The sequence below is a fragment of the Gigantopelta aegis genome, chromosome 8, assembly GCF_016097555.1.
Source record: "Gigantopelta aegis isolate Gae_Host chromosome 8, Gae_host_genome, whole genome shotgun sequence".
Classification (NCBI taxonomy): Eukaryota; Metazoa; Mollusca; class Gastropoda; order Neomphalida; family Peltospiridae; genus Gigantopelta; species Gigantopelta aegis.
In genome coordinates, this window is record NC_054706.1 from 66,162,181 (window position 1) to 66,180,929 (window position 18,749).

Genomic DNA, 18,749 nt, shown 5'->3' on the forward strand with positions numbered 1-18,749 from the left:
AAATCAACAATGAGAATGGAATAAATTATACCGGACAACAGTTACAAGAACTTAAAGTTACATTATCTGGTTACCATATTATAACATCATGTACAAATGTGAAATACAAGCTCAAATGCACTTTTAAAAACGTCGTGTGTGTTCGCCATGAACGGATATCGTCAAACGTCGCCTGTGCCGCCATAGCTCGGCAAAGCACAAACGACAGCCTATTGCCAGTTTTAGTTAACACGTGCGTTTGCCGATTTCAAAGTGTAGGGTTCGTCTCAAAAAATTAAAAGAGAAATCTTGCGCTGTACGAGTCTTTAGTTAAAACCGGTTTGATCTTGACAACGCATTATCGACAGTCGTACCTTCCTATTTCAGAATTGATATTTTATAAAGTGTTAGTAGAACTTTCAAAGTTTAGTTTGTATACTAGTAACACATTAATCATGTATATATTTTAAAAATAAAATATACTAAAATAGACAATGAACGTTTTCACGTGTTAAAATCTACAAATTCAAATAAATATTATTTCGTTTGGAAAGGGTAAAGTTAGGGGGTGTTTAACGACATCAAAGATAAAGCATATTGATTTAATAATCATCCGACCCCATACAACCGTAAATAAAATGTGTTGAGTGCGTCGTTAAATAAAACATTTCCTTCCTTCGATATATGTAGCTCTCAATGACTGGACTGGTATATAATAAAATAGTATCATAGTTTACATAATAAACAGGGACACAATGTAAAACCTAAATAATTTCTACAGTTTTGACAACTGCGCAATTTATAAAACTGATTTCAATGCTAGACACTATCCAGCATCAAATGGATTAGTCCAAATATTCTGACCGTAAGAGAGCAAGACGGACATTTGGTCAGTTATGACGCTCTCATTACCAAACGGTAGTCAAAGATTCCCGTCCTATGTTTGATATTAAATACCTTAACATCGATCATTTTCGAGTTCCCTGATAACACGTTTTCCGCATATTAGACACTAATACACTAATATATTTAGACCAACAGCACATACGATTTAAATAAAATTATGTTTCATTATACGCCCATACATTTGTTGCAATGAAATTAATTTATTTGTGCCACATGATCGAACACAAATGATCAGTATTGTACGACCACTGTGACCAGTTTTCTGCCGACATTTTCCTCAACGATTTCTGGGGAGCTCTTAGTAGGGACTGCGGACATTTTCTAAATATGACAACAATGATAACGATTTGTTGCTGTACTCTATGTTTGACGTCAAATACATTTACATCGACCATTTTCGAGTTCCTTGATTAAAAAAAATTCAGATATTAATCACTAATACACACACTACAGAAAGAAACCCGACAGCACCCACATTCAGCTAAGCTTCGGCAAAACAGTGTCAGAATGACCATATGTTTGACGTCCAATAGCCGTTGATAAGATAAAAAATCAATGTACTCTAGTGGCGTCGTTAAATAAAACAAACTTTACTTTTGATATTGCCCTCAGATGGTATCACTATTCACGGAAGGTCATGTCACTGGGTTTTTTAATCAATAAGAATACAGACACATACAATTTTAATAAAATTATGTTTCATTATACACCTATACATCTGTTGCAAACAAATTAATTGAGTTATGCCACGTGATCGAACAATAATTACCAGTATTATACATAAAACGTACACGCCATACAGGACACTAGAAAGTGGACAGCCCTCTGTTCTTGTTGGCCACAATGGTGCTGCTACACGGAAACGACTACTGTGACAAGTTTTCAGCTGAAATTTTCCTCAAGGATTTCTGGGGATCTCTTAGCGATCTGAACATATTTTTAATATCCAATGCATACGTCTTCCTTAACAATGGTCAGTATTATATTAGTAGTACTACTAGTGGTAGTAGTAGTGGTAGTAGTAGTAGTAGTAGTAGTAGTAGTCAGTATTATAGTAGTAGTAGAAGTAGTAGTAGTACTGTAGTAGTAGTAGTAGTAGTAGAATTAGTAGTAGTAGTAGTAGTAGTAGTAGTAGTAGTAGTAGTACTGTAGTAGTAGTAGTAGTAATAACAGTAGTAGTACTGTAGTAGTAGTAGTAGTAGTAGTAGTAGTAGTAGTAGTAGTAGTAGAATAATAGTAGAAGTAGTAGTAGTAGTAGTAGTAGTAGTAGTAGTAGTAGTACTGTAGTAGTAGTAGTAGTACTTCTGTAAAATTATGAGATATTTTACGGTATATAATTAGAGAAAATCTATATTATACATTGTATATATTTCCAATTCGTAACATACAAAGAGGACCAGTAGTATTTGCACCTATCAAATAAATGTGACATGTTTCTAGTCGTTTGTTCTCTCAAAATCCGTAGATTCTCAAATGTATATTAGTGATAGGCCTGTATGTATATGCTATGTATATGTTATATGATAGTCTTTTAATAGTTCCAAACTCTCTCATAACTCCATAGGAGTGGCTTGTGTACTTTTATTGCTGCATTATTGTATTATTACTGTTGAACTCGGTTTTTAATCTGTACATAAATATTTTTTCGTTATTACCCATATGCTGGAGAAGCTGGCAAAAGACAGGCAGCAGTGGTGATCTCTGGTTACAGCCTTATGTGCTTCTTAGCACGAATGGGGATTAACTAATATGGTTAAAAAGTAGCTTGGTGTATATCAAAGTGATATGTCCCACTAGAACGCCAAGTGGGACGTAACACTTCGACGTCATCGATTGGCGCACTACCACCTTACAGGAATGTCAACCAAACAAGTTGAGTGATATAATGATAGATTATGGGCAGTGAATAGAATATTAAATTCGTGTAATGTTTATGTCCCTCATGAAATAATTTTCAACTGAACGGGACATAAACATGATACATAATGGTAGCTCATTTAATATCCTATACGTCTCTGTCTATGTTTCCCATCCACAACATACAACCGTATGAGTGATTGTCATTGTTACTAGTGTTTATCAGTAAAATGCCGAAATTTTCTCTCTAAAACTTTATTACGGTACACCCAGGTCATCAAACTTCAACGTATGAGGTTATATTGTACAATGGGCAACTACAGTAAGATGACCACAGGAGTTCTTCGTAGAGTATATAGAGGATACTCCACGAGTGTCTTGTAATGTCATAAATTATCAGCACGAGTTGATAAAAGTACGAAATCCGAGGGTAATTTTTTTTATCATCCATTATCATTATTTTCATTTGTGTCAGTTGTAAACAATGTCAGTAATCTGGGTTCAGTGTTACTATATTTGGCAGCGGTAGACTCGTTAACTAGAAACCTACACAGTGATGTGACATAAGAAGCCATATCTACTAGGAGAATATTGCAGGAGATATCTAAAATTATAGTGCCATCGAAGTGCCTTTAATGGATGATAAATACATACATAATTCAAAATAGCTATACACACGACTTCAACTGAAAACTCATAGTGAAAAGACGATTAAAACTATTAAATATAGATATAAACCTTTTACAAGTCAGTATTTTACTATTGAAGATGTGTGTCTCTGGTGTACTGAATTTGCTTGCAAATTCTCCAATCAATGCACCACAACCTGTCTGTAGGAACATGCATATAAAAGATCCCTTGCTGCAGTGGGAAAAATGTAGCGGGTTTCCTCTAATGACTACGAGTCAGAATTACCAAATTATTGACATCCAATAGCCGATGATTCATTAATCAATGTGCTCCAGTGCTGTCGTTAATCATAACACACTTTTTGTACTTGTAATTTTAGATTGCAGTTTTGAAATTTTACGGAGTGGTGCTTATCTTATTATATTGAAATAGTTATTTGAATTTTATAATAATTAGTTTTTTATTTAACAGTTACAGAACTGTTCTCTCAAAATGATTCCCAGTGTATATAAATTATATACATTCCTTTCACTGATCATATTCAGCAACACGCACTTTGTACGGTGAAATTTCCATTTTTAAACACATTAGCTTCCATTACCAGTAAAATGTTTATATAGCCCCTCCCCAGGAAGCGCACAATGTTATCGCTATTTGGAAATACACACGGCGTTATGTTTTCGTTGTTTTGTCTCATTTAGAAGTAAATACGTATTTGCTGATCTGAATCATTTTTAGATACAAAGACTGTTTCTGGCTGGTGTTTTACAGGGTTCCACTGTTAGTCTTGAGTTATTTGTAATAGATATTGAAGAATTACATCGCATAATCGACTGTTTGTTATATATTACTGCTGACAACCCAGAAGCGTGTGAAAATATGTTCTAGTCTAACATTGAACTTATTATAATGTGTGCACTGAAAAATGATTGGTTTTGTTTATTCTCGAGAAATCAGAAATTATAGCATTCTGTCGCTACACTACTTACAGATAATCACTATTATTTGCAGCTTGTGTTAAACGAACGTCTCATCATCTTCTCTATAATGAAACTGGCTTTATACATTTTGCAGAAAAAAGAACAAACTCTGCATACACTCTCACTTCATACAAACGCTTTACCACTGAATTCCTGTCCTATATTGTTAATGGTATATGTATCTAACTATAGCGATACATGCACTCATTGGCATCTGTTTCCAGAAAGACTGACCGGACATCGACTCCTTGACTTTGGTTGCAGCCCAAATCTGCTTGGAGAGATCATCGCACCAGAACGATTCACGGACATTGTCATGGCTGACTTATCACCTTCTAACCTTGACATCATTAGACGCTGGATGGACGGTCAAAAGATAAACTTCAAATGGGACCATATGCTCAAGTTTGCAGCAGAGTCTTGCGTAATGCGTAATATATGAGTTTTGTAATCTTCTGGTGCTGAATTAATTCTAAAGTATCTTAATTAGAATTTGAAACACTATGATTAATTTAAAATAACTGGATGAATGAATAACTATTTTTAAACATTTAATTTTGACGTTTAGCTGAATGTTTATGTTTTCGCAGTTATATCAAGTTTTCGCATCAATTTCCATTTCTCACAAATTACAAGAACAAGTTGTGTCTTTGTTTATCTGATTAATATTACAACAATTTGAAATTTATTAAATTAAAATTTAAAAGTTAACTTGCATTGGGATGAGCATTGGGATGAAGATATTTGGATGCAACATTGAGCGACATGGAATAAATATATGGTAGGCGAAATACATGTATTTATTTCCAAAGAATTCCATTTTGTATTGTGTACATGTCAAGACTCAAATGTCTTATTTGTTCAAGAAATATATATCATGTATGTTATCAAGGGTGGGGCAAATAGTACCCCAAAAAAGAAGAAAAAACCCAACAAACAATTCTTATATATTTATCATACTGATATTTAAGCAAACGTACTACGGTGACACGCCATAATTAATGTATGCACTCATAATCATCAAACAGAAATATTTCAGAAGCTACTTTACATTGAAATCTGTCCAGAGTTCAGAAACGAAAAACGTTAAGCACTAGTTTAGTTTTATGTAAGAATATCCAAATGACGTCTGTTAAAAAAACCCACTACTTCACATATTGGTATTACATTTAAATTTCGAGTAATGGCTAACTGGAATTAAACACGTTGTATTAAGCAAAGAAAGAAAGAAATGTTTTATTTAACGACGCACTCAACACATTTTATTTACGTTTATATGGCGTCAGACATATGGTTAAGGACCACACAGATTTTGAGAGGAAACCCGCTGTCGCCACTATATGGGCTACTCTTCCGATTAACAGCAAGGGATCTTTTATTTGCGCTTCCCACAGGCAGGATAGCACAAACTATGGCCTTTGTTGAACCAGTTATGGATCACTGGTCAGTGCAAGTGGTCTACACCTACACCTTGTGGAGCACTCACTCAGGGTTTGGAGTCGGTATCTGGATTAAAAATCCCATGCCTCGACTGGGATCCGAACCCAGTACCTACCAGCCTGTAGACCGATGGCCTACCACGACGCCACCGAGGCCGGTTTGTATTAAGCTTGACATTACATGATAAAGAGATTATGACCCTCGTGTGTTTCGATATCGTCAACGTCATATATTAGGAATAAAAATAATGTATTGTGCTACTACACTATATACTATTTATTCCTAATCTATGATATTGACGATACCGAAACACACGAGGGTAATATCTATCTATCTATCTCTCTCTCTCTCTCTCTCTCTCTCTCTCTCTCTCTCTCTCTCTCTCTCTCTCTCTCTCTCTCTCTCTCTCTCTCTCTCTCTCTCTCTCTCTCTCTCTCTCTCCAATGGTGTAGAAAGTACTCGCCCGTCCGCCAAATTACGAGTTGAAAAATGTATCTGCCAATCTAACAGGCGACCTGTTTATCTTCTTGGTTTTTGTTTATTTGTTTGTTTTTGGTTTTTTCTTTTGTATTTTTGACTGACTACGTAAGTAAAATAATTATTTTGTGATAAATCCGGAACTCAGCATCAGCTATGCGACAGTTTCAAATTGTCTTCAACAGTTTACGAAATATGGAGTGAAATATGGAGTCAAAATAATATATACACAATGAACCGCATTGTTACGGGTCAATATAGTTTCCATAATCAAGACATTGTTTATTGGTGAAATAGCTTTACTTTAAGTTTTGTTCTTTTTATTTATAAGTTTGTGCTCTGTTATCAGTATTAAAAGTATAATATAAATTAAAGTCAAAATGTTCTGGCTTTTGTGGATGATCATATGAAGTAAAGTGTACATAGGAAGTGAAGTGTACATTATAGTATTATTAAAAATTATTATAGTGTCTACCAGACTGTAGGACTAGTAGAAATTTGCATGGTGGACTAGTAGATTTTAATTGTTACTGGTCCGGCGGGCTAGTGAAATATTTTCCATTTCTGTACCCCTGCTCTCTCTCTCTCTCTCTCTCTCTCTCTCTCTCCTCTCTCTCTGTATGGAGCTCGTGAACTATTTTTCACGAATCTACACCCCCATCGTACAATCTCCATTACAGAAATTGCATATACATCTACTAGTTTATGTAATTTAATTTATAAGTGAAAACTCTTTTGTCTTTCAGAGATGTGTCAGAGTGGACTGAAAAGAAAAATTGCTCACCTAAAGACATCCGTGAAGAAACTTGTTAATTGTGACGCCAAAAAGGAACTGCCATTAGGACCAGACTACGTTGAGGCATTCGATGTCGTATTTACCAGTTTCTGTCTTGGTTCTGCTGCAAAAAGTGTCGCTGAATACAAACAGTTCCTGAAAAATGTGGCCTCCCTTCTTCCCTCTGGTGGTCATCTTGTCATGTGTGGTGCATTGAACCAAATGGCTTATATTGTTGATAACAAAAGGTTCCACCATCTGAAATTATCGATGTCTGATGTAAAAGATGCCTTATGCAATGCACAATTTGAGATTCTAGAATATGAATTTGAGTGTATCACCTTGCCTGAAAGTGAGCCTCCTGAATATTCAGTCTTTGTTCTGTTGGCAATAAAGGTTTAAAGGTTCAATCTTTAGCCTTATTTACTGAGGTCAAATAGACCTACAGACACAGTTTTAATAAAATTGTCTTTCCTTATACACCTACATATATGTTGCAAATATATTGTTTCCTTTATACCACGTGATCGAACAGTAATTACAATTTACCACTAGACTACGGCGACTTCTGTGTGCTGTAATATTTATGACAACGCTGTATGCTCTCCAGGTGGGTTCCAAGGCCTCTATGATTATCAGTTCAGGCGCTTGTATACGTCTTGACATCGACCAAATGAGACGATCTAACTGTCGTGAAATGTTGCGCCATTCTTAACCAGAACTATTTGCAACTGATCTAGCGATTCTGGATGAACAAGGCGACTATAAAGACGCCTAACAAGGATGTCCCAGGCATGTTCTATGGGATTCAAATCAAGGGAACGTGCAGGCCAGTCTTCGTGAGTGATATTACTTGCCTGAAGAGCTGTTGGGTCAGGCGTTATCGTCCATGAAAATGACATCTGCTCTCCTTGTTTTTGGGATAGAGGGATGACTATATGTGTCATGTTTTTATCCCTTTACCTCACACATTGCATCCATCCTAATTATGATAACACAAACCATAAGGCTGTCCCCACTATGACAATCGTGTTGAACAGTGGTTTAATGTGCGAAGCATTCTCTAACTTCGATTCACACTCTTCGTCATCGATAGAGAATTTTCATTTATTCGTAAAGAGAACTTGTTGTAACAAACCTGTGGAAAGGCTGCGTTATTTATTGCTGCCAGTTTTACAGATGGTAGGCTGAAATGTATTACGTTATTTATGGCTGCCAGTATTACAGATGATAAGTGGAATGTATTGCAGTTTGTGCATGCTGCTTTCGCACATGCTTTGTTCTGGTTGGACTGACAAGTTTCGGCCAATGGGAGGCCGCTCTATTGTAGTGAGGGAGTACAAATATAGCGAGCGACGGGTGGTCGGTGTCTTCCACTGGAAACAGGTATTTAGGTGATATATGTCGGGTAATTGTTAGATAGGTGTTAAGTTTATTGAGGTTATGGGTGGTTATTTCTTAGTGTAGGATTTGTGTGTTGTATTACTTATTTGACATTGAACACTGTAAATGTATAAGTCACTAAGCACTACTGTGGAATTTGGGTTCAGTAAATATTAATATCTCAGTTGGTGTTTGTGTTTTTTTGTTTTTTTCTGTGGCTATATATTATGATTTAGTTTAATTACGGCAACCTGATGTATAAATACGAATCTGCGTGGCTGAACTCCCCTGAGGGAGCCTCTATCCCCTGTCTACATTCAATTGTTTAAAGTTGATGGGGAATTGACGCTCGTTCTTGGTCGTTCCTTCCTCGTTGATGTTATTGTAGGTCTTGGACGGTTACACTAGATTCACACCTGTCGATTATGCTGTGGTAGCGGTATGTGTTGTAGTGGTCTTCTGGAGTTTCAGGCCACCAGCATGAAGTCTGATCCTAACTATCTGGGTGGATATTTGATTATTGTGAACTCTTGCTAAGTCATTTCGGAGACTTTGTGTAGGTGATCCCAGATATGGGTCTTGATGAAGGGTTGCTACCTGTGGACGACTCGAACAAGCTCACCTATGAAAAGGACAGCCTGTTGAAACCTTGTCAATCAATACTTCATTTTCATACTTCATTGGTTGTTGCTAACTTTTTTTGTGAGGAATATATTTGCACAAATAAAGTTTATGTTTAACGACACCACTAGAGTACATTGATTAATTAATCATCGGCTATTGAATGTCAAACATTTGGTAATTCTTACATGTAGTCCACATTTATTCTAATGTAGCAAGGGATCTTTTATATGCACTTTCCCACAGGCAGGAAAGCATATACCACTGCCTTTGACCAGTTGTGGTGCACTGGTTGGAACGAGAAAACTTCCATAAATAAAGACTGTCACATTTTATCATTCGTAGGCCTCAGAAGCAGGGGGCCGAAGGGGGGGGGGGGGGGGGGGGTTCGTTGTCATCTTCCGACGCCTATATGCAGCACCAATCACTTCAACTTATTTCCGTGCTTATATCCCATTAAGGTTCAAGCATTAGCACCAATCAGAGTAGTCCGCTGTTGCTGTTATTGCCTTACAAAACGTTCTGCGCATCTCGGTCTCACAGTACAGTTTATTTAACTTATTGTTCGCGGCAGGTTGGACTCGGAGACAATGGCGCTGCTACATGGAACTGACTACTGTGACAAAAATAAAGTGTGTTTTATTTAACGACGCCACTAGAGCATATTGATTTTTTTATCTTATCATCGGCTATTGGACGTCAAACATATGGTCATTCTGACACTGTTTTTTAGAGGAAACCCGCTGTCGCCACATAGGCTACTCTTTTACGACAGGCAGCAAGGGATCTTTTATTTCGCTTCCCACAGGCAAGATAGCACAAACCATGGAATTTGTTGAACCAGTTATGGATCACTGGTCGGTGCAAGTGGTTTACACCTACCCATTGAGCCTTAGGGAGCACTCACACAGGGTTTGGAGTCTGTATCTGGATTAAAAATCCCATGCCTCGACTGGGATCCGAACCCAGTACCTACCAGCCTGTAGACCGATGGCCTAACCACGACGCCACCGAGGCCGGTCTTACTGTGACAAGGTTTCAGCCGATATTTTCCTCAAGGAATTCTGGGGATCACTTGACGATCAGAACATATTTACAATATCCAATACTTATAGCTTCCTCGACGATGGTCAGTATTATTATTATGATTATTATGAGTATTATTATTATTAACAACGTACAACAAAAAGTTTTTAGACCACTAGAGGACAATGATTATAAATCATCGGCTATTGGATGTCAAACATTTGGTAATTCTGACATATAGTCTTAGCGAGGAAACCCGCTGCATTTTTTCCATTAGTAGCAAGGGATCTTTAAAAATGTACCATACCACAGACAGGATAGCACATACCACGGCATTTGATATACCAGCCGTGGTGCACTGGCTGGATCGAGAAATATCCCAATGGAACCACCGATGGGGGTCGATTCCAAACCGACTGCGCATTAAGTGAATGCTTTACCATTGGGCTAAGTCCCGCTCCTAACGCACAACCGTAAAATACTGGTATATCTTAGAGTATATGATCAGTGAAAGGCCTATATTATAATATTATATTTTCCCTATCAACTACGTGTACTCTTCTGAACGATGGTCATTATTATTAGTGACTATTAATTGAACGCTGGGATGTTTTCAGTCGTTTGGTATATTTAAAAAAAAAAAATATTTGAAGTTTTTTATTTTCATTTTTGGTCACATTTTCACACAGTATATATATTTGTTTATACATACATACACAGATCACAATTAATATAATATAAAATAAAACAACAAACCTCTTGCCAACACGTCATTGAACCTCACTCAGTACAAAACACGCAAAATTTCTTATACATGTGTATATGGTAATAAATAGTTAAATACTGTCAGTGGTGGATGACGTAGAGCTATTTATTCAAACAACTTATGGTATACACTCCATCTTTTAATAAATTCATTATATTTGATTTTATTGGAATACATTTTTTTTCTAATATATACTAAAACGCAAAAGAAACGCAGGTCCTGAAAATGCGAAAGAATTGCACTTTGTAAAGCAGTATCTTTGGTGGAATTGAACCTCAACTGTGTTAAAGGACATGGCACACACCCACACCGCAGTCCCACCTGCGTGTCAATTTCATTACCTGTGTGACGTCACGAATTCTCAAAACACGTTGTTTGCACGTGCTGGATCATCCGTATCATGAATCCAGTGCAAACACACTCATTGAAATGCTTATAAAGCCTACACACCTGGATTTAATCGCATAAATTCAATTTGAGTAGTGACAGACAACAGAATCACATTTTAAAAATGCCGCGACTGACGCAACTCCAGCGAGGGATGGCCATCGGGATGTTGCAAGCCGGACAGACCCGTACTGCTGTAGCCAGACAATTGGGATGTCATGTTTCGACAATCGCACGCCTTTCTCAACGTCACAAATCACTGGATCTGTGAACGATCGACCACGCACCGGCCGCCCGAGGGTGACAACCGCAGCCCTAGACCGGTACATCCGGGTGACCCACCTTAGGAATCGGATGCTGCCAGCAGCTAACACCGCTCACCAGGTGTGTGGTCCACGTGGTCCAGTGTCCGCCGATACCGTCCGACGCCGTCTGAGGGCAGCAGGACTCCGTAACCGCCGTCCTTATGTGGGACCAATATTGACCCCTCGGCACCGCCAACAACGTCAACAGTGGGCGCAACAACATCAAAGATGGCGACGTGGCCAGTGGCAACAAGTTCTGTTTACTGATGAGAGCCGTTACAATCTTTCCAACGCTGATGGCCGAATCCGAGTATGGCGACGTCGACATGAACGTTACTCCGACTGCTGCGTTCTGCAGGCCGACCGATGGGGCGGGGGTAGTGTGATGGTGTGGGGTGGGTTCTCATTCAACCACAGAACACAACTTCATGTGTTCAGACAACGCGTTAATGCCGCCGTGTACCAAAATGACGTCATCAACAATCACGTCGTTCCCTTCTTTGCCGCTCACCCACGTGTGCGCTTGCTGCAGCAAGACAATGCCAGGCCGCACACTGCCAGGGCAACACAGGCGTTGCTGGCTCAGCACAACATCCCAACGTTGCCGTGGCCAGCCTTATCACCGGACATGGCGCCTATCGAACACGTCTGGGATGAAATCGGACGTCGCCTTCAGGCTCGCGGACAACCTCAGAATATGCAGGCGCTGGAGGCAGCATTGGTCCATGAATGGAACTCACTCCCTCAGGCATTCTTTCAACGGCTTGTCAACTCAATGAGGAGACGTTGCACTGCCTGTTTGAATGCCCAGGGTGGTCACACGCGATACTGACTTTGACAATGCTACAGGTCGTCTCTTTCACATTTTTAACATGGACCCCCACCCTACTTTATGACATGAAACAATAGCCAAAAAGGAATTCAATCAAAAATTTCCAACACCAATGTGTGCCGAATTGGTGTAGCTCCAAAATAAATGTTGAAATCTTCATTTCGTTTTGTTTTTTTAATATTTTATATCCAATTTAATGAGAACCTGCGTTTCTTTTGCGTTTTAGTATATAATAAAAATGTATATGAATTTTTAATATTTTAATATCTAGTGATTTCTTCAGAAATTTTGCACTATATATAAATTGCTTTGTCAAAAGAGCAATAATGTCAATTATGATATTGTTCTTCGAGTGGCCAAGAAGAAAACTGGTACGAGAGATGATAACTATAATGTCTGCAGCTTCTTTTATCCATTGCTCGACTTGTTTAATTAAATTTTGGACGTGTACACAAATAAAAAAAAAAATACGTATACGTTTCAATATACGCATTACAGAAGTTACACTTTGGGCTGCTTATCACTCTAAAATTATAGAGAAACTTGTTTGTAGGGAGAATTCTTTGGATTATTCTATATTCGAACCATCTTAATTTGGTATCCTTAGATATACTGAACACATTGCTGTTGATACTTTTCCACCAATTGTATTCTTGTTCAAAATTTAATTCTCTTTCCCATTAAGATATATTTTTTGGTGGAGAAAAAGACGACTTTATATAGGTGTTATATATATATGTTTTGACCCCTGTTTGTTTTGTATTATGGTATTTATATACTTAGGCCAAAATAGAAAGTCAGCTGAAAGTGGTTTGGTGGATAAAAATGGCCATGTATATAATATTGCAGCCTTTAGCCCTTCAAATGTAGTAAATGATGGATGAAAGCCATAACATTCACAAAATCCATCATATTTAAATAAGTTGCCATCTGGGTCATACATATGTGCGTTTGTTATACCTATTATATTCCCAATTCTGGTAATAAACACTTTTATTACCAATTTTAATTAGGGAGTTGAACCACAGTGGTTTGGAACTTACATCATTTTCGTTAAGTTCCACTTTCTTTTTGAATAATGCATACTAATGAATACCTGTTTCCAGAACATATTTGTAATTGTTTTCCCCACACCGTTTATGGTAATCATCTCCTATATTAGTAAATAAAATATTTTTGTTTGGGAGGTGACATCTAAGGATATGATACCATAATGAATCATGTCCATTTATTGCTCTTCTAATCCATATTAATTTTAAGGAATTCATAAAATATTCTAAGTTTACCATTTTTAAACCACCCTTTTCTATATCCTGCATTAGCGAATTCCGAGAAATTCTATCTATGGAACTCTTCCAAATATATGAATAAAAGATCTTGTTGATTGTTTTTATTATGCCATTATCTGGATTGGGGATACTGAGAATAAGGTGAACAAGTTTAGATAGAGCCAAGGATTTGACGACAGTAATTCTACCCAGCATAGTAAGATGACGTTTAGACCAGGTATTCAGTAACTTTGAAATCTCTTCAATTTTGTCAGTATAATTTAATTGTACAATTTGATTTAACTCGACACTAAATTTAATTCCCAAGAAGGTAAAATTCTTTTGTGACCATTTTAAGTTTTTATCTTTACATAGATTATGAGTATTATTTGAATTTGATCCGATCCAAATAGCAACAGTTTTTTCAATATTTGGTTTCAATCCTGAGAATTTAGAAAATTGATCTATTAAATTTAATGTGTTCCTTAGTGAAGCTTCTGTCCCATCGAGTGTTATAGCTGTATCGTCTGCATACTGCATTATTTTATATTCTCTTTTTTTCTATCACTATTCCTTTAATTGACTCCTCCTTTCTAAACAAGTTTCCCATGATCTCTGCGCACAATATAAAAAGATATGGTGCTATTGGGTCCCCCTGTCTACATCCCCTCCCTACTGGATTTTTTTTTAAGTAAAAACACCATTTTGAATTACAGTTAACATACAGTCCTTATTTAATATATTGACCCATTTTATAATGTCCTCGCCATAGTTAAAATTTTTTAAGGTTTTGTTAATAAATCCCCAAGATACTGAATCAAAAGCTTTCTCAAAATCTACTAACAAAAGGAGTGTCGGAATAGTATTTTCACTAGTGTAATGCATCAGGTCATATAATAATCTGGTATTTTCGGCTACACACCTGCCTGCTAGAAAACCCTTTTGATTTTCATGAATTAATTTATCTATAGATTGTTTTATTCTATTGGCTATACAGCTTTGTTAGAACATCACGGGGTTTGTTTCCTTTTGGCAACAGAGAAATAATTCCTTGTTTTTGAGTTATTGGCAGCTCGCCATTTTCAAACGAATGGTTAATGCTTCGAAGTAAATATTTTCCAACGTCCTGCCAAAAGAATTTTAAAAATTCGACTGTGAACCCATCTGTCCCCGGCGTTTTATTATTTTTCATATTTTTTAATACATACAATGCCTCACTTGCTGTTATTTGAGCTACATATTCGCTAACATTTTCAACTTTGGGAATATTTGTATTTGTAAAAACCTCATCTAAATCAATATCTATTAGATATTCTTCCTGTGACATATATAGTTTCGAGTAGTACGATCCGGCTTCTTCCAATATTTGATTTTGTTCAATAATACTGTTACTATCCTCACAAACAAGTTGGGTTATAGTTTTATTTACATAGTTTCTTTTTTGTAGATTTAAAAAATATTTCGATGGCTTTTCTCCGTCTTCTATCCACCTAGCTCGGCTTCTCAAAATTAAACCCTTCATATATTCTTTTCTACCTAGTTCCTCCTGTTTTTTCTTTTCTTCCAACCATTTCAACAAATATCTTTGCTCCAGGATTTTTATCCACTAACTCAGTTAAAAAATTAATTCGATGTTCCAGTTGTTTTCTTTTTATTTCCTTTTCCTTTTTAAGAGCTGCACTAAAACTGATTGACATGTCCCTTATTTTTGTAAGGAGGATTTCCAAAAATAGATGGTCACTTATCATAAAGGATATAAGATGTGGGTCTGCAGACAACAGGTAATTTCTATCATAGGGAAGTAAAGCATACTCCTCTATTACTGTATTAAAAAACGATTTTACACGTATTATTTAATAGGGAGTTGTTAAATTTCCCAAAACCTTTGCCTTTAGTAAAGTCAGAAAGTTTTATAAAGATCTCTATGGCATTATGGTCTGTTTTATACCCGGGAACAATACTCGTTTTTAACATACAAGATAATAATTCTTCTGTTGCCAGGAAAAAATCCAGCCTTGATTTTTTTAATGGTGATTTCCTTGACCATGTGTATCCTCTACTTTCGTCGTTTGGTATATTAGTCAGGGAGCCAACGTTGACAGAGGGCTCAAAATCAGGGTCACGGTTAACCCTTCTGCTATACTTTTTTATTTTGATATTTTAAAATAACTTTGATTTGAAGGATTGTTTAGTCTGCAAGTCAATTTCTATTGCGACAAAGTTATCCTAGGCTATAGCAACTGAAGACATGTATAGTTTTCATATAATGAAGTGAACAGTGATTTTTGTTTTCATACTGTAACTTAGCAATGTTAAAAAAACGTAATATTATGCTGATTGTTTTTAGCTATAAATAAGAAATATATTTTTAAAAAACCTTGTTACAACAAAGGACCACCAGCATCCATACAGGTCATGTTACGTCATTTAACAAGACTGCCCCTCCCATATTTAGCATGCATGATCATTTTACTCAACATTTTAAAAACATTTTAATATTATTTGCACCCACATTTGTTTAGTACAGGTTTTATTTGATCACAATAAATGCTATGATAACAACACTGGCAATTAACCAAGGCAGCCGGCAATGCCGTGGAGATTTCCGCCGTGTTTTCATTTTTCTGCTGCATATTTGTTTTGTCGTGGAACTTTCAGTGTTTTAGTGTCACTGTCTTTTAAAAAAAAAAATTGGCAATTACTGACAAACTGAAGTCTTCTCTTACACATTAATCGCAAAACTGCTGAGGAAATTATTTCTCATGGCATATTTTTTGCCGTGGCTATTTTGTTAATTGTAAGGGTTAGTATAATAATTATCACAAGGAGACAGTTTCTGTGAGCATAAACATTCGGTTCTAAAGCATATTAATATTAATAAACAGACAGTTGTTGTCCAAATAGCCACCTTTTTTAAATTAGTATTTCTACGCTTCAAATGATCACTAAATTAGCAACTGTGTAGATCACGTACATGATTAAATTTCACATAATGTGTTATTTCATGCGTTTCAGAAGAGAGGAGTATAACAGAACAGCTGACGATTTAAACAATAACAGTAGTGCGATTACTGGAAATGAAAAGCACAAAAAATGTTAAACTGTTTTAGTAATATAATGAATAAGTGTATAATAGCAATAACAGCTGCTGCATGACTATTATTTGAAGCAGTTTTACTGCATTGTTTTCATATAATATCTTCGGAAATTAACTATTTGTTCCACTATTGATAACATACATGACATATGTTTCTTTTTAAAAAATGACACATTTGAGTCATCAAAATTTCAAATTGTTATAATATCATTCAAGCTAAACGCCAAAACTACTTTCTTTAAACTAATAATAATAATAATAATAATAATGGTGATGATGATGATGATGATGATAATGATAATAATAATGTGTTTTAAGATGCATTGTGATGAACATACACAGATGCTACTATAACCAAGTTTCACTTATGAACAAACACAGGTCCTACTATAACCAAGTTTCACTGATGAACATACACAGGTGCTACTATAACCAAGTTTCACTGATGAACATACACAGCTGCTACTATAACCAAGTTTCACTGATGAACATACACTGGTGCTACTATAACCAAGTTTCACTGATGAACATACGCATGTGTTACTATAACCATGTTTCACTGATGAACATACACAGGTGCTACTATAACCATGTTTCACTGATGAACATACACAGGTGCTACTATAACCAAGTTACACTGATGAACATACACTGGTGCTACTATAACCAAGTTTCACCGTTGAATGTACACAGGTGCTACTATAACCAAGTTTCACTGATGAACATACACAGGTGCTACTATAACCAAATTTCACCGTTGAACATACACAGGTGCTACTATAACCAAGTTTCACTTATGAACATACACAGGTGCTACTATAACCAAATTTCACCGTTGAACATACACAGGTGCTACTATAACCAAGTTTCACTGATGAACATACACAGGTGCTACTATAACCAAGTTTCACCGTTGAACGTACACAGGTGCTACTATAACCAAGTTTCACTTATGAACATACACAGGTGCTACTATAACAAAGTTTCACTTATGAACATACACAGGTGCTACTATAACCAAGTTTCACTGATGAGCATACACTGGTGCTACTATAACCAAGTTTCACCGTTGAACGTACACAGGTACTACTATAACCAAGTTTCACCGTTGAACGTACACAGGTGCTACTATAACCAAGTTTCACTGATGAACATACACTGGTGCTACTATAACCAAGTTTCACTGATGAACATACGCATGTGTTACTATAACCATGTTTCACTGATGAACATACACAGGTGCTACTATAACCATGTTTCACTGATGACATACACAGGTGCTACTATATCCAAGTTACACTGATGAACATACACTGGTGCTACTATAACCAAGTTTCACCGTTGAACGTACACAGGTGCTACTATAACCAAGTTTCACTGATGAACATACACAGGTGCTACTATAACCAAATTTCACCGTTGAACATACACAGGTGCTACTATAACCAAGTTTCACTGATGAACATACACTGGTGCTACTATAACCAAGTTTCACCGTTGAACGTACACAGGTGCTACTATAACCAAGTTTCACCGTTGAACGTACACAGGTGCTACTATAACCAAGTTTCACTGATGAACATACACTGGTGCTACTATAACCAAGTTTCACTGATGAACATACGCATGTGTTACTATAACCAAGTTTCACTGATGAACATACACAGGTGCTACTATAACCATGTTTCACTGATGAACATACACAGGTGCTACTATAACCAAGTTTCACCGTTGAACATACACAGGTGCTACTATAACCAAGTTTCACTGTTTAACATACACAGGTGCTACTATAACCAAGTTTCGCTGTTTAACATACACAGGTGCTATTATAGCCAAGTTTCACCGTTGAACATACACAGGTGCTACTATAACCAAATTTCACTGATGAACATACACGGGTGCTACCAGAACCAAGTTTCACTGATGAACATATACAGGTGCTACTATAACCAAGTTTTACTATTTATCATACACAAGTGCTACTATAACCAAGTTTCACCGTTGAACATACACAGGT

The 18,749-nt window shown here is 36.6% G+C and overlaps 2 protein-coding genes across 2 annotated transcripts in view; one reads left to right on the top strand and one right to left on the bottom strand.

Moving 5' to 3' along the window:
- The window catches only part of LOC121378383 (phenylethanolamine N-methyltransferase-like), a 64,062-nt gene that overhangs the window by 22,792 nt on the left and 22,521 nt on the right, over window positions 1-18,749 (bottom strand). The gene's annotated exons all lie outside the window — the stretch shown is intronic.
- Window positions 1,667-8,611, top strand: LOC121378382 (indolethylamine N-methyltransferase-like). The gene is made up of 3 exons (XM_041506522.1): window positions 1,667-1,858; window positions 4,577-4,783; window positions 7,016-8,611. The coding sequence occupies exons 1-3, from the start codon at window positions 1,729-1,731 to the stop codon at window positions 7,444-7,446; spliced, it is 768 nt and encodes a 255-aa protein (XP_041362456.1). The 5' UTR covers window positions 1,667-1,728; the 3' UTR covers window positions 7,447-8,611.

Coding starts and splice junctions, on each gene's coding strand:
- LOC121378382 (XM_041506522.1), top strand. CDS start 1,729: ATGGTGCTGCTACACGGAAACGACTACTGTGACAAGTTTTCAGCTGAA. Junction 1,859..4,576: donor ATACGTCTTCCTTAACAATG/GTCAGTATTATA, acceptor ATCTGTTTCCAG/AAAGACTGACCGGACATCGA. Junction 4,784..7,015: donor AGCAGAGTCTTGCGTAATGC/GTAATATATGAG, acceptor TTTGTCTTTCAG/AGATGTGTCAGAGTGGACTG.